This window comes from Notolepis coatsorum (assembly GCF_963971535.1).
Source record: "Notolepis coatsorum genome assembly, chromosome: 20".
NCBI classification, from domain to species: domain Eukaryota; kingdom Metazoa; phylum Chordata; class Actinopteri; order Aulopiformes; family Paralepididae; genus Notolepis; species Notolepis coatsorum.
Genome location: NC_140184.1, coordinates 21,855,256 through 21,869,602, shown reverse-complemented (window position 1 = coordinate 21,869,602; position 14,347 = coordinate 21,855,256). Strand labels below are relative to the sequence as shown.

Genomic DNA, 14,347 nt, shown 5'->3' with positions numbered 1-14,347 from the left:
TACTGATATTTGACCCCCGATAACGATAAGTCACTGTGTAACTGAAGAAGAAAAAAAAACCATAAAAAGGCAAACAAATGGAATTAGGTATTTATTCACAGAATTGACATGAAAGCTTATTCGATTATTTAGTGTGCATCACAAACTGGCCAATTGTACCTGAAACAATATAGAAATTGCATAGTGTCTCTTTAACACTATGTTCTACGAGAACAGGTGTAGACCAAATGCATAGGGATCTTGCGTGGTTGAAAGTAGAGGACAGATCGACACGCAGCCTACTAACACTATTCAGGAATATAACTGTCTAAACAACCAAGCAGCCTGTACTCAAGAATAACCTTTTCTCAAGACAGACAGACATGAGCACAGGACAAGACAAGTTACCAGGGGTCATGTTTCAATTCCTCTACCGAGATCAATTGCAATGAAAATAACTGCTATGTATAGGGCCATCTCACAGTGGAATAGGTTGCCATATATAATTACTCAAGCAACAAGCAAAGAAAGCTTTAAAAAGCAAGTAAAGAGGTTACTTTTGGGTACAGGCACAATGCTTGATATATAAAAGTTTATTATTTTACTAGTCATTTTATAATATTTTGGTATAATGCTAATGTAATGAGGTGGGTTGGATGGGTGTGGGGGGGGATTATGTTTGATTATGTTATGTATATTGTTTTGTATGTTTATTGTTGGTTTTATTTTTAAATATGTTGTTTGTTTGTATTTATTGTTTTGTGTGGACCCCAGGAAGAGTAGCTGTTGCAATTTGTAACAGTTAATTGGGATCCAAATAAACTTAAACTTAACACACACTGGCAACTTGATTATTATTAACTATTAATTATATCCCCAACAGAAAACTTTGTTACCATCTGCAATAAATATATATACATCATCTGTTGTATGTTGTATCTAATAAGATAACGTTTTCAGTCTGTCCATCTCATTCCAATCATGTTTATTGCCGTAAAATGGGATTGTCAAGCTAAAAAAGATAATAAAAAAACTGCAGATTTAGTTTACAATTATTAAAATACAACAAGTCATGCATCCTAAAATGATCAAGGATAGCACAACAAAGTCTGACTTATTTCCATTGTGGTCCTAGTACATCAGCCTACAGCAGTGGCGGATTGTGACCATAATTCCTACCGGGAATTTGACTCAGGCAGGCCAAGCCAAGCCAGGCCAGGCCAGGCCCATACCACAACATTCTGAGTTTTCATGTCAATTTCAATGTCCATCTGATTCAAAACTTGCGTAGTAACATCTCTGATTGCGTCATGCTTTCGTCTCATTCTTTCAATTTCAGTCCGACGTTCGTCTTCACCCATTCTAGAGCTATCCGAAACGTTCATATCTCCCGGGTTTTGGCAGTCGATCTCATTATGATTTAAATCAATAGGCTTGTTTGAGATTGGCGAGGTCTGCGACTGCGCAGGCCCGCTCAGGCACGCTGCCTCGCGCTGGGTTGTAAATGACAAGTTAACTCATTCCTGCCTGCTTGCCTGAACTTATATAGAGAGCACATCTCCGCGCAAATAGAAACACGTATACTGACCTGGCCTGCTTCGGAGTTCAGTGGCCTGACTGCGGGCACAAACAAATACAAATAATTTTTTTTAAAGCATTTGCCAGTCTGCCAGGCCATGCCAGTCTGCCAGGCCCCTATGGCCAGTCCGCTAGTGGCCTACAGTATATTGCTCAAAATAAAATAGTAAAATACAACATTATTAAATAAAATATGTACAAAATGTACAGATCTCCTACATTAAAACAGGAAGCCTCCTCAGTTACTCTGGGACATTTTCTAGGAGCCATTTCCTAACGTTCACCTTGAAACTATACAGGTTCAAGCCCTGTTTGTTGGTCAAAGGTAACTCATTCCACTCCTGTGCTCCTGTGTGAGCAAATGAGCACTGTCCCATCTTTGTTCTACACCTTGAGGATACAGGTTTGCTAATCTAGATCTGGTTCTGTGGCTGTGTGATTACCTAACACTAGGAAAATAGTTGCCAAAATATTTGGGGGGCCTGTGATTGATTATTTTGCGCACCATGTTGAGCCTAACCTGGGCTACTCTGGACTCAACTGGTAGCCAGTTGAGCTCCTGAAAATGACTCCTCCAGTCCCAACATGATCACGAGGGCCTAGGCCCATCACAACCCTGATCTTCTCCTTTACATGAATGACCGGGGTTACACTATCAAAACAATGCCATCACTCCCGCATATTTGTCCACCCGTACCATCGAGAAGCCGGGTAGATAGACCCAGGTGTCAGGGACATTGTTGTTGAACCAGCTATGCTTCACAAGTGACTCAAACTTCTCAGTTTTGTTGGGCCAAGAGTTGCACATTGTCCACAAGGATCGAGGGTATAAAGGCTCATATTTCCATCTGTCCTTCCACATCCCCCCGGACCAACAGCACACAATTCATAGTATACTCTTCAATGACGGACACCTTGGGTCACAAACAGCAGGTAATTGCATATCAACCAGCAAGCGATCATTATCGCACGACAACCCTCCCCCGCATGAATTGTGCCATATTGTATGGCAAAACACGTCATGAGATTAGATTACTATGAATAAGTAACTGTAGAGTGTATCATTATGATAGGTGTCAGCCAGATTTACTGATTATAATGTTCTTGAATAAGATGGACAAGTATTTACCTATACTGAAAAATTCCCACATAATACTAATATACTTTTTTGTCACTGTTTAATATGTGATATTACACTGTACTAATACAATCACCCCTACCTCAGCCCCTATGCATTGACAAATCATTCTGTTACAGTAAACACAAATTAGGTAATGAAGCCCTTGATCTGCTCTCTGATTTAATTTCAAATGGTAACGTTATCCTGTTTGGCACCATGTATCCTTGCAACAGAGCTCTCTAAACTCAAAATGTCCACCATTGTGGTATGTTAAGTGAATGTGTTTTTGGCAACAGTAATGCCGGCTAAGACAATGTTGAAGGTAAGGAATGAGTCATCGTTTAGCAGAAGCAAAGCAGGGGATAAAGGTACATTATTATTTCCAATAATTATTGACAATGCTGATGACGCAGAGCGCCAGAACGTATTGACCTCTGTACAATCCCACATCACAGTATGTGCCTGGAGAATGAGCAGTTGGGGGGAGGTTTTGGGGAAAACCTACCTAGGTTCTGTGGGGGTGAGATGTGTTCTCAACTTCTCATGACAAAATTATTGCATTAGATGATCAGGGTTTCTTGAATAAAGTCAAATATTGGACCAAACTCTAGACCAGTTGATGTTAGGGACTGCCAACTGTCAGATTAATCTCAATAGGGAATGGGACAAGTTTATGTTTATGTCCATGCAGAAGCTTTGTAGTAGCGGGTGCATGATGATTTGAGGCTGGTTTAAAGATTCATATCCTTGTTTACTTGTAGTAATTTGGTTAGCCGCATACTCCAAAGTATCTAGTATCAAAGTTAAAAGTATCTATCCCCTGAGTAACTGAGTACCAGGTGCTATACCAAGAAAGTCTGAATACATCAAAATGCAAAAAGGCTGGAAAGAGAAACGCAGAATATCAGTAGTCTAATGATGTTTTTGAGTTTAACTTTTAGAAGGCACTGTTGCGGTTACATGTAGGCTGTCAAAAAGAGCCACAAGGGGCTAAACAGAGGAGTATAAACGCTGTGACGTGCATCATATAATGATTCAGTGCCAAGTCCAGAATATGTGTTTTAAACTATTTATTCTTTCACTTAATGAAACACACGTAAATATAAACTAGTACTCTTGCGCTCTTGCGGTCAATATGCTCCCTGAGCTCACCCCCTCGCTCCGTAAAATGTCCACACAAGTGAATAGGTGAATGAAATCCCATATGAATACTAGCATTGCCGCCAAAACCCCAGTGAACACGCCCACCACCCAAAGCGACGGTACAATTAACAATACAACACCATGAACCATAGAGAATACTGAAACTTCACCAGCTAAATCTTTTCCAATTCATTTTCAAACGATGTGTACATCAGTGTGACATAACATTTCCGGGTTAATTTCTCAAATGTTCACTAATACAAATTGAACCGCCACAGAAAAGCAACAGAGTTGCTGAACATCGATGCTGAAACGCAACCTTTTGCTAGCTTTGACATGAGATTTTATGGAGGAACTTTTCGTCCCCCGCCCCGCCCCCACCCCCTAATCCCCTGCTTCATCTCTCTTTCTCTCTCACTTCATCCCTCAGTCTCATCCATTTTTGCTCAGCCGGTGTTTTGTCTCTAGCTCTGTCTTGATATCCCCCTGATATGTTAATGAGGCACTTCAACTGCAGTCAGTCCTGTTAATATTGTTTTAATGATTGTTTTGTGCCACAGGAGGGCTTTAAAAGTGAGCACCCGTCTGTCAGATCTGTCTCCCAAAAGGGGCTTTAGAAAAGACTTGAGTTTAATCACCATTTTCCCAAATGTACCATAGCGTATACAGGGCTCTATACGCTAACTTCTTTCCCCCAAGGAGTGCATTTCATCCTAAATGAAAAGATTTAGGAGCACACAGACATTTACTGTAGGAGCACAGTGAAATGCTTTAATGATTGTAGAATATTCAAATATAGCTAATTGAAACATTTATTATCATCAACTATCCAGTTAGTTTTCCTAGTGGAATGTTTGGCTACTTACAAATCATTGAACGTACACAGAGGGAGAGGGAGAGAGAGAGAGGGAGAGAGAGAGAGGGAGAGGGAGAGAGAGAGAGGGAGAGAGAGGGAGAGAGAGAGAGAGAGGGAGAGAGAGGGAGAGAGAGGGAGAGAGAGGGAGAGAGAGGGAGAGAGGGAGAGAGAGGGAGAGAGGGAGAGAGAGGGAGAGAGAGGGAGGGAGAGGGAGGGAGAGAGAGAGAGAGAGAGAGAGACTCACTCACGCTCAACTCCTCCCATTCCGCACTTGGAGCTGGAAAGCAAACAATGCCTGAATTCAACTCAAATGAAAACAAAAGTAAATTAAGCTGCCCAGGGTTAGTTTAACTGTTTCAACTGGTCCAGAGGACTGCTCCGCTGTGAGCTGCCCAGGGTTAGTTTAACTGGTCCAGAGGACTGCTCCGCTGTGAGCTGCCCAGGGTTAGTTTAACTGGTCCAGAGGACTGCTCCGCTGTGAGCTGCCCAGGGTTAGTTTAACTGGTCCAGAGGACTGCTCCGCTGTGAGCTGCCCAGGGTTAGTTTAACTGTTTTAATTAACTGGTCCAGAGGACTGCTCCGCTGTGAGCTGCCCAGGGTTAGTTTAACTGTTTTAATTAACTGGTCCAGAGGACTGCTCCGCTGTGAGCTGCCCAGGGTTAGTTTAACTGTTTTAATTAACTGGTCCAGAGGACTGCTCCGCTGTGAGCTGCCCAGGGTTAGTTTAACTGTTTTAATTAACTGGTCCAGAGGACTGCTCCGCTGTGAGCTGCCCAGGGTTAGTTTAACTGTTTTAATTAACTGGTCCAGAGGACTGCTCCGCTGTGAGCTGCCCAGGGTTAGTTTAACTGTTTTAATTAACTGGTCCAGAGGACTGCTCCGCTGTGAGCTGCCCAGGGTTAGTTTAACTGTTTTAATTAACTGGTCCAGAGGACTGCTCCGCTGTGAGCTGCCCAGGGTTAGTTTAACTGTTTTAATTAACTGGTCCAGAGGACTGTTCCCCTGCTGTGAGCTGCCCAGGGTTAGTTTAACTGTTTTAATTAACTGGTCCAGAGGACTGTTCCCCTGCTGTGAGTTGCCCAGGGTTAGTTTAACTGTTTTGGGGCTTAGTCAGCATCTAGTTCAGGTTTTACTGTGACATACAGGGGGATGGATGGTTGGTGATCTTGAGCATGCTTGTTAGACATTGGACCCGTTGGCAGCAGTCACTTTTTGTCATGTTGAATATCTCCTGGTAATTTTTTTTATATGCGATTTAATGTTCTTTTTTTGGCAGATATAAGGCTGGATGTTAGTGCTCAGCATGTCTCCTCTCTGTTAACTAATGTTATTGGTGGGAGTGGCACTCACACAAATGCACAGATAAACAGTGTGACTCGTGAGTTTTTGAGTTATTGTAACCTTTACTCGTAAATAATTTTTCCAGTTTGCACATAATCTATTTTTAGTCACAAGTGAAACACTTGCACTGTCGAGCCCTGTCACACACATATACTGTATAGAGTTGGGCGATGTACTCCATATACAGATCATCCTATTGTCACCCTGCAGGATTGCCAATGCTAGCCCATATTTTATCGGTCTCTCTTAGAGCCATATGAAATCCGTTTTATTATTTTCCAAATTCCATTTTATTTTTTCCCAAATTAAATTTTTTCCGTTTTAATATTTCAGAATTCTGTATTTTGCCTTTTATGCTCATTTTACCATCAGAAATAGTGTCTAATAAGTGGGAATGAATAAATGTCCACAATTGAATAAGATATAACAGCCCATTTAATGTTTTTAAGTGCTGCAACTCAGAAATACAGTTCAATTTTACACAATATTTTTCAATTAATATTGTGACAAAATAAAAATACCTATTTCAAGTGTAAACAATAGATACAGCTAGCTACTACTGACATTATCACAATGACAATGTCAGTAACCTAGCTATATCTAATTATATTGTGATGAAATTTAGTAATGCATAATTTAGGCACCTTTAGTAGAGCCATATGAAATCCGTTTTATTATTTTCCAAATTCCATTTTATTTTTTCCCAAATTCAGTTTTTTCCGTTTTAATATTTCAGAATTCTGTATTTTGCTTTTTATGCTCATTTTACCATCAGAAATAGTGTCTAATAAGTGGGAATGAATAAATGTCTACAATTGAATATGATATAATAGTCCATTTAATGTTTTTAAGTGCTGCAACTCAGAAATACAGTTACATTTTACACAATACTTTTCAAATAATATTGTGACAAAATAAAAATACACATTTCAAGTGTAAACAATAGATACAGCTAGCTACTACTGACATTATCACAATGTCAGTAGCCTAGCTATATCTATTTTATTGTGATGAAATATAGTAATGCATAATTTAGGCACCTTTAGTTTAGTTTATTTCGTTTATAAAGGACAGTGTATAATGACAATCGTTTGCATTAAACAAATGGATTGCACCAGATTTAGCAAGAAGCTATCATTTCCATCTATAGTCCTATGTACTGTAAAACGTTTCATAGCTATTTAAGTTTATTTCGATTATAAAGGGCAGTGTATAATGACTCGTTTGCATTAAACAAATGGATGGGTGCACTAGATTTAGCAAGAAGCGATCATGTCCTAACGTTATAGCTATTTAATCACAATAGTGTCGCAAGTGTTTTTGTGGCTCCAGTCCACGGAACGTTGACAGAATTAGCAAAACACCTTATCGCCGGAGGCATAAAAGTCATTAGGATACTGCTCTGCTCTGAATTGAGGGCTTATTGGGGAATTTATTAGCTTCTTGACGATGTAAACACCGAAGCAGCGAGACGCTTGGGAGACTGCCTGTGTTGTGTGTAACCCGCTCTAGCGTCCGCCTCCCCGGTCGCGTGTGCACCAAGCGTTCCACCCAAAAACGGAATTTCAGTCCAGATTAGGCCAAATTCTGCAATATTCCACGTTTTGCAGTTGATTCCATTTTTATTGGTCAATTCCGCGATTCCGTCCGCGATTCCGTGAACGCGGATTTCATATGGCTCTACCTTTAGTTTAGTTTATTTCGTTTATAAAGGACAGTGTATAATGGCAATCGTTTGCATTAAACAAATGGATGGGTGCACTAGATTTACCAAGAAGCTATCATTTCCATCTATAGTCCTATGTACTGTAACGTTTCATAGCTATTTAAGTTTATTTAGATTATAAAGGGCAGTGTATAATGACAATCGTTTGCATTAAACAAATATGGGTGCACCAGATTTAGCTAGAACTTCTAGAAGCTATCATTTCCATAGATAGTCCTATAACGTTACATAGCTATTTAAGTGTATTTAGTTTATAAAGGGCAGTGTATAATGACAATCGTTTGCATTAAACAAATGGATGGGTGCACTAGATTTAGCTAGACGCTAAACGTCCTAACGTTATAGCTATTTAATCACAATAGTGTCGCAAGTGTTTTTGCGGGTCCAGTCCACGGAACGTTGACAGAATTAGCAAAACACCTTATCACCGGAGGCATAAAAGTCATTAGGATACTGTTCTGCTCTGAATTGAGGGCTTATTGTGGAATTGTTTAGCTTCTTGACGATGTTAACACTGAAGCAGCCAGACGCTTGAGCACCGCGGCTGTGTTGTGTGTAACACGCTGTAGAGTCCCCGCCTCCCCGGTCGCGTGTGCACCAAACGTTCCACCCAAAAACGAAATTTCAGTCCAGATTAGGCCAAATTCTGCAATATTCCACGTTTTGCAGTTGATTCCATTTTTATTGGTTAATTCCGCGATTCCGTCCGCGATTCCGTGAACGCGGATTTCATATGGCTCTAGTCTCTCTCTCTCCATCTCCCATGTTCTCATGTGGACTGTACAGTATTGACGGCGGGTGAGTCTCTAGGCTATTGTTCAAAATCGCTCAAGAAATTAAACATGATTTCTCCTGTGGATTGTGTTGACTTCCTTTGGTCAGATCGTTGGATTTTTTTATTGTAACACAACAAACACATTTTGCAACCGCAATTGAGACTTGGCTGGAGGAGGTGAGAGAGAGATAGTGTGGTAGAGAGGCATCCAACAACATTAGAGTGAGTCCAAAGTCCAAAACTGTCAAACCTAATGGAATAGGTCTATAATATTATGCTTGTATGCTATTATATAAATGCTCTAGTGTTTTATATTGAAAATTATGAGTAGTCAACATATTAGGTATGTTGAGATTGTTAAATTATTGCAAATATGAATGCGATGTCATGTCAGTGCCATTTCTCCAGTGGCACACTCACTTCAGGAGAAAGAACATCACTATTGATAAGATGACCGATGTGCTTTTATTCATAACTGTGGATATAACTCCTGTAGTCAGTTTGTGTCCATATGATTTGATCAGTTTGGATGAACTCGCACAGCTCCAGCCTGCAGTTCCCTGTGCTGCTCAGCATCAAGCAGAGAAGAGAGTGATACAGACGTAGGCTACAGCAGGGCACCTGGATATTCAGGAAGATACATCTTGAATTCAAGCACATCACGTTTAACACAAAGCCTACTTAACGGCACAGGTCTCTGCTTAACCTCTTAACACTTTGAGAGCCAGTCCGTGTTTTCCTTTTTACCCCCTTGAATGCCCAAATCCACTCCAATGTTAACGTTAATATCGCCTAATCTATGTTTTAAATTATGGCTATGTGTCTAATCTACCCGTCGCTTATCAATGACTCATTTTCCAGTCAACATTGTCGAAGCGGATTGTTTTTTTTGTCGGTTCATTTCCGTTTTATAGCATTTTGAAAAGCCCTCGTTTTCAAGGAAAATAAAAAGATTCTGTGATAATCTGCCCGTCGCTTATCAAAGACTCATTTTCCAGTCAACATTGTCAAAGCAGATTGTTTTTTTATCGCTTCATTTCCGTTTGATAGCATTTTGAAAATCACTCGTTTTCGCGGAAAAAACAACCCATTCTATTTTACTGGAATATTCTAGAACGTTGTCATTTGTCGGCCTATTTATGAATAGTTTTCAAATAAACGCTAGATAATCGATAGTATATGTGTGCGCACGCACGCTCGTGCCGCACGCTGATAATCGCTGCTCTTATTTCCTGATGGCTTTTACAGTCAAAACAGCTATATCACATATAGGGGAAACACTTATACCGTACTTTTCGGACTATAAGCCGCGGCTTTTTTCCCCATTTTTCGACCCTGCGGCTTATATAACAGTGCGGCTTATATATGGACCAAACCCGAAAATAGCTTTTTCTACTGCATTGAAATGTTATTTATCTGTTCCCTTATTTGCTAAACTTAATACAACTTGTAAATGAGTTAATTCTTGTTATTTGTCCGACAGTATTGTGACAATCCCCTCTGTGCACGAACCCTTACATATGGTAATTAAACATTAAAACACCTGCGGCTTATAGTCCAGTGCGGCTTATATATGTACACATCATTCAATTTAGCTGCTGCGGCTTATAGTCAGGTGCGGCTTATAGTGCGAAAAGTACGGTATATCCGTGAAAACGAGTCTGATTATCCTAAGACTGATAACATAGATTCCTTACCTGAGATCAGATGGTATCCAAATGGATTATTCCAATTCCTTGTATTGATCAACCGTGTATACAGTAGAACACATAATCCCCGCTGCTCTTCAGGCTCTGGAGTGATGCCGGTCGATGCCGGCTGCGTGAGTGAGAAGTAAAATGTGGAGTCAGAAATCCTTTCTCTCATTCACTTTCATTGAGTCCAATCCAAAAGGGTGATTTACCATAGCTGGGAGACGATAGGGGGCGCTTTTTTCACATCTGAGAGCCTGGGGTGACTGGATCTCCAACAGTAGGCTCGCTTGATGCAATATGATTTCAGATCGCTAATAAAATAAAAAAAAAACGAATAAAACGAATATTCTCGTGATGGGCATTCAACCCGCGGGGGGTAAATCCGAGAAAAGCCGTGAGTGGCATTCAAAGTGTTAACAGGCAGGTAGAAAAGTGATTTTTTTATTTTTTTTTACTTGAACTTGAGGAATGTCTGCATTTTTGCAAAGCTTTATACTTATAGCACATGCATGAGCCTGGTCTCTTTTGAAAGATAACATTCTGAAGTTACTAATGCAAAAAATGAGAATAACATTTAGTGGTAATGAAATAGAGTAACAGGTTTGAACTTGAGTTGAACTTGTGTACTCACATTTTTCTTTAGTGGTTGCAAGATTCCATTATTTCAGCATAGACACTGCGGTTCCATAGCCTGAAGTCTTATGTAGTACAGGGGTTGAAATTTTATAAAAATCTGTTAAAAGATTTGTCTTGAGAGGTTTTAGTACACCGACGCCAAAAAAATAAGTGTTCCAAAATCCATTTCTTCCCATCCACCGCTATGCGTTCTGAAGTCTGAGTCACTTCTTGTTTTCGTTTGTTAACTTTCACCTGGCTACTTCCTATATTTGCACCCCCCCCCCAAGTGGGGTATCGTTGGAAGTGGACACTCGTTGGCTACAACGCTGACCAATAATTTTTGCCGTCAGCGGTGATTGGTCAGTTCTTGAGCGTATACTGTCCCGAAGTGGTCATTTGACGCGCTGCACGCAGGGAACAAACTTAACTTTTTGACTTACCAGCCATTTGGCTGGTAGATTTTTAAAAGTACTAGCCGGGCAGATTTTTTACCAGCCAAAAATTATAAATAGCGTTTTAGTATATCGCCATGTGTTATTATTACATATAATACTCTCATATGCTATTTTCAATTAATATCATAAACAACATAAGGAATATTAGCATAATTTTTAGTGGACTGAAGGAATGAGTCAGCGTTAATAGTTTTAAATGCAAATAATTTATTGAAACATAGAAGTGGGGTCGGGACACACACACACACACTGTGTTTCAACTCACCACCCCCGCATCATATTGTAGTCTGTCTTCAAACTTCCACTCCTCTCGAAACTTTTTTTATATTTGAATATCAACATTATCTGTCCATCCTCAGTAATCCTCAGTTTACTATAATATACTCCTGTCCTGAGTCCTGACTAGTGACTCCGTCGTCTTTCCAAACGCACGCACACACAGGGAAGGGGAGAGTGCCCCCCCCCCCCATTTCCCTTCCCTTTCCCTCTGCCTCGTCTGATCATCAGGATTAGCTTGTTAGCTTACGTTAACGTTGTAGTGATTGGTACATAAACGTTAATTTCGGGCGATGTGGGCATAAAGGAATGGCGACGGTGCAAAGCATGTAGCTGCATTGGACTCGTGAGAAGAAAAAAAACACCACAGACTTATTTTGAGTCTGTAGGCGCACTGCTGTGTTAACGCTGCTATGTTTAACGCTGCTGCTCTGTTTTCAAGAAACAGTGAGTGGGCGGATATCATATGACTCGAGCAGTTGCTACAGGGTTTTCAAAATAAGAGTATCATATGAACCTGAACGTTGCTAGCTGCCGGAGCCCAGATATTATGACTGGAGCTGCGCTTGGGGCGGCAATGAGACCCGCACAGGATTTTCAAAATAAGAGTATCGATATGAACTCATATCGTGAAGTCATCGTCCATATATATATATATATATATATATATATATATATATATATATATAAATAGCTATATAGTAACTTATTACTGGCAGAGGTGTGGCCAGATATCTCATCTCCCCTATAACCACTCAACCCAACAGACTGAAAACCCAAACATTTTTAATAATAATAATAATAATAATTTAGGACCTGCTCCGAGGTCACCATTTGGCACACATGCGAACCATGCGAAAGTGCAGTACCAAGAATGGCTATTTTGCCTAGAGGTTGCTCTTTTGACAGCATAGCAGGTTCTACCTTTAAGTATCAAGTGATGTGAATACTTTTGACACGGTTTAAGTGTCTGGCAATATGAATATAGAATGTGCCTGGAGATAGTGTTGTGGAATGTGGATAAGACCCCCTCCTCAGGACCACATGTACCCTGCTGGCCTGAGGTCAGATCCTGCCACAGCCTTCTCTCCGTGTCTCCCAATCAACCTTCATACTGTATCAAAGACGCATACTAGGGGTAGTTTGACTGCATTACCAGGTCTATTTCAATAACTATTTGTGTTTATTTTACAAGTATCTATGTCATCTTTTACTATTTCTTTCAGTGCTGTACCGATTTAAGCAAGGTCCTTGAGTATAGGGCTGCAACGATTAGTCGAAATAATTTTTGCACTACCTATCTTTGTGAAAGTGGCTTCTCAGCTCTGGTCCAGCTGAAGACAAAGCAGAGGAACAGATTGGACATTGAGCATGACCTCAGAGTTGCTTTGTCTACCATCACCCCAGACTTTGAGACTCTTGTCAGGAGCAAACAACATCCCCAGTTATCCCATTAGTTCCCTGGGATGTTAAAGGAAAACTCCAACATTTTGGGAAATTAGCTTATTTAACACCTTCCCGTGCATTTAGCTTAGGGAACAGTCGCTCCGTTAGCGTAGCTTAGCTTCATCACTGGAAGTGGGGGAGGGTTAGAGCCTGACGTTCCCTACAGTGCCCTACAGTCACCAAATACACTCCAAATACAACTCCAAAACGTTCCTGTAAACATGTTGTGACCTGTGTATTTACCACGTGGAGAAATAAAAAATAATTGAATTCGACAATTACGTTTTCTAAGCAGATATACTCTGAACAATTTTTTGCCGAACGACTCCTCTCTGAGCGCAGTCAGTGATTTCTACGTGGAAGCCGTGTTTGTTTACATTCTCATTCATTCAAAGGATCCGAACCGATTGAAGTTTATGGATACCATGACTTAAAATCCTCTTACCTTGACGATTAAAAGCCTCCCCAATTTAGAAAACAGTAATCCAATGGCTGGTATTGATATACTACTAACTACTGCACGCTAATGGAGCAACGTGATGAAAGATATTATCAATTTGACATGTATAACTCAAGATAAAGAGTTAAGACAAGCTTTCTCTAGGCTTTTAAAATGTAGGGGAGACCTTGCTGGAAACGGAGCAGCCGAGATAGGAGAGAAAACTAAAACAAAACTCAAACAGTCTTTTTTATAAGATAATTATTATTATAATAATTATTTTTAAATGATTACTAATATTTCCAGTGGCCTAAACGAAGATACAAAGCAGTCATACAAGTAGTTTGGCGCCGGATGCAATGGTGGTGGTGAAAATGGTGAAAAGGGCTTACGATTTGTGTCTCTCTCTCCCCCATCAGCTCCTGTGGAACTACAAGCTGAACTTGACTACAGATCCCAAGTTTGAGTCCGTTGCCATGGAGGTTTGCAAGAGCACCATCACTGAGGTGAGTCCAGATTAACCCTTTCACTGCCACACTACATAAGGTTAACCCTTCATTACCACACTACAGAATGTTAACCCTTTACTATCACACTACATACGGTTAACCGTCTGTAGTGTGATAGTAAAGTGTTAACCTTCTGTAGTGTGGTAGTGAAAGGGTTAACGAAACTAAACTAACCACACTAAAAAAACAGTTTAATTTTCTATGAATCATTTTCATCGGTCAGCCCTATTTTAAAAACATGATAATTTCTTCACTAGCCTTGTACCTTGTAGTCTTTACTGACTAATTAGGCCAAGCGATTTTAATCAGCCGTGATTAATTTCATAACACTTGGCCAATAGCCTACTTCTTCTCCCTCATTTGTTAACCCCCTGTTCCATTGTAGGGTCAGA

The 14,347-nt window shown here is 40.3% G+C and overlaps 1 protein-coding gene across 2 annotated transcripts in view; it reads left to right on the top strand.

Annotated features, from left to right (window-relative positions):
* The window catches only part of glg1b (golgi glycoprotein 1b), a gene marked incomplete at its 5' end in the record, with an annotated part of 178,631 nt that overhangs the window by 103,734 nt on the left and 60,550 nt on the right, over positions 1-14,347 (top strand). For both annotated transcript variants that reach the window (XM_084337370.1, XM_084337369.1), the window contains one exon: positions 13,866-13,952. In XM_084337370.1, the coding sequence (XP_084193496.1) occupies positions 13,866-13,952 (87 nt within the window). The remainder of the gene's footprint in view (positions 1-13,865; positions 13,953-14,347) is intronic.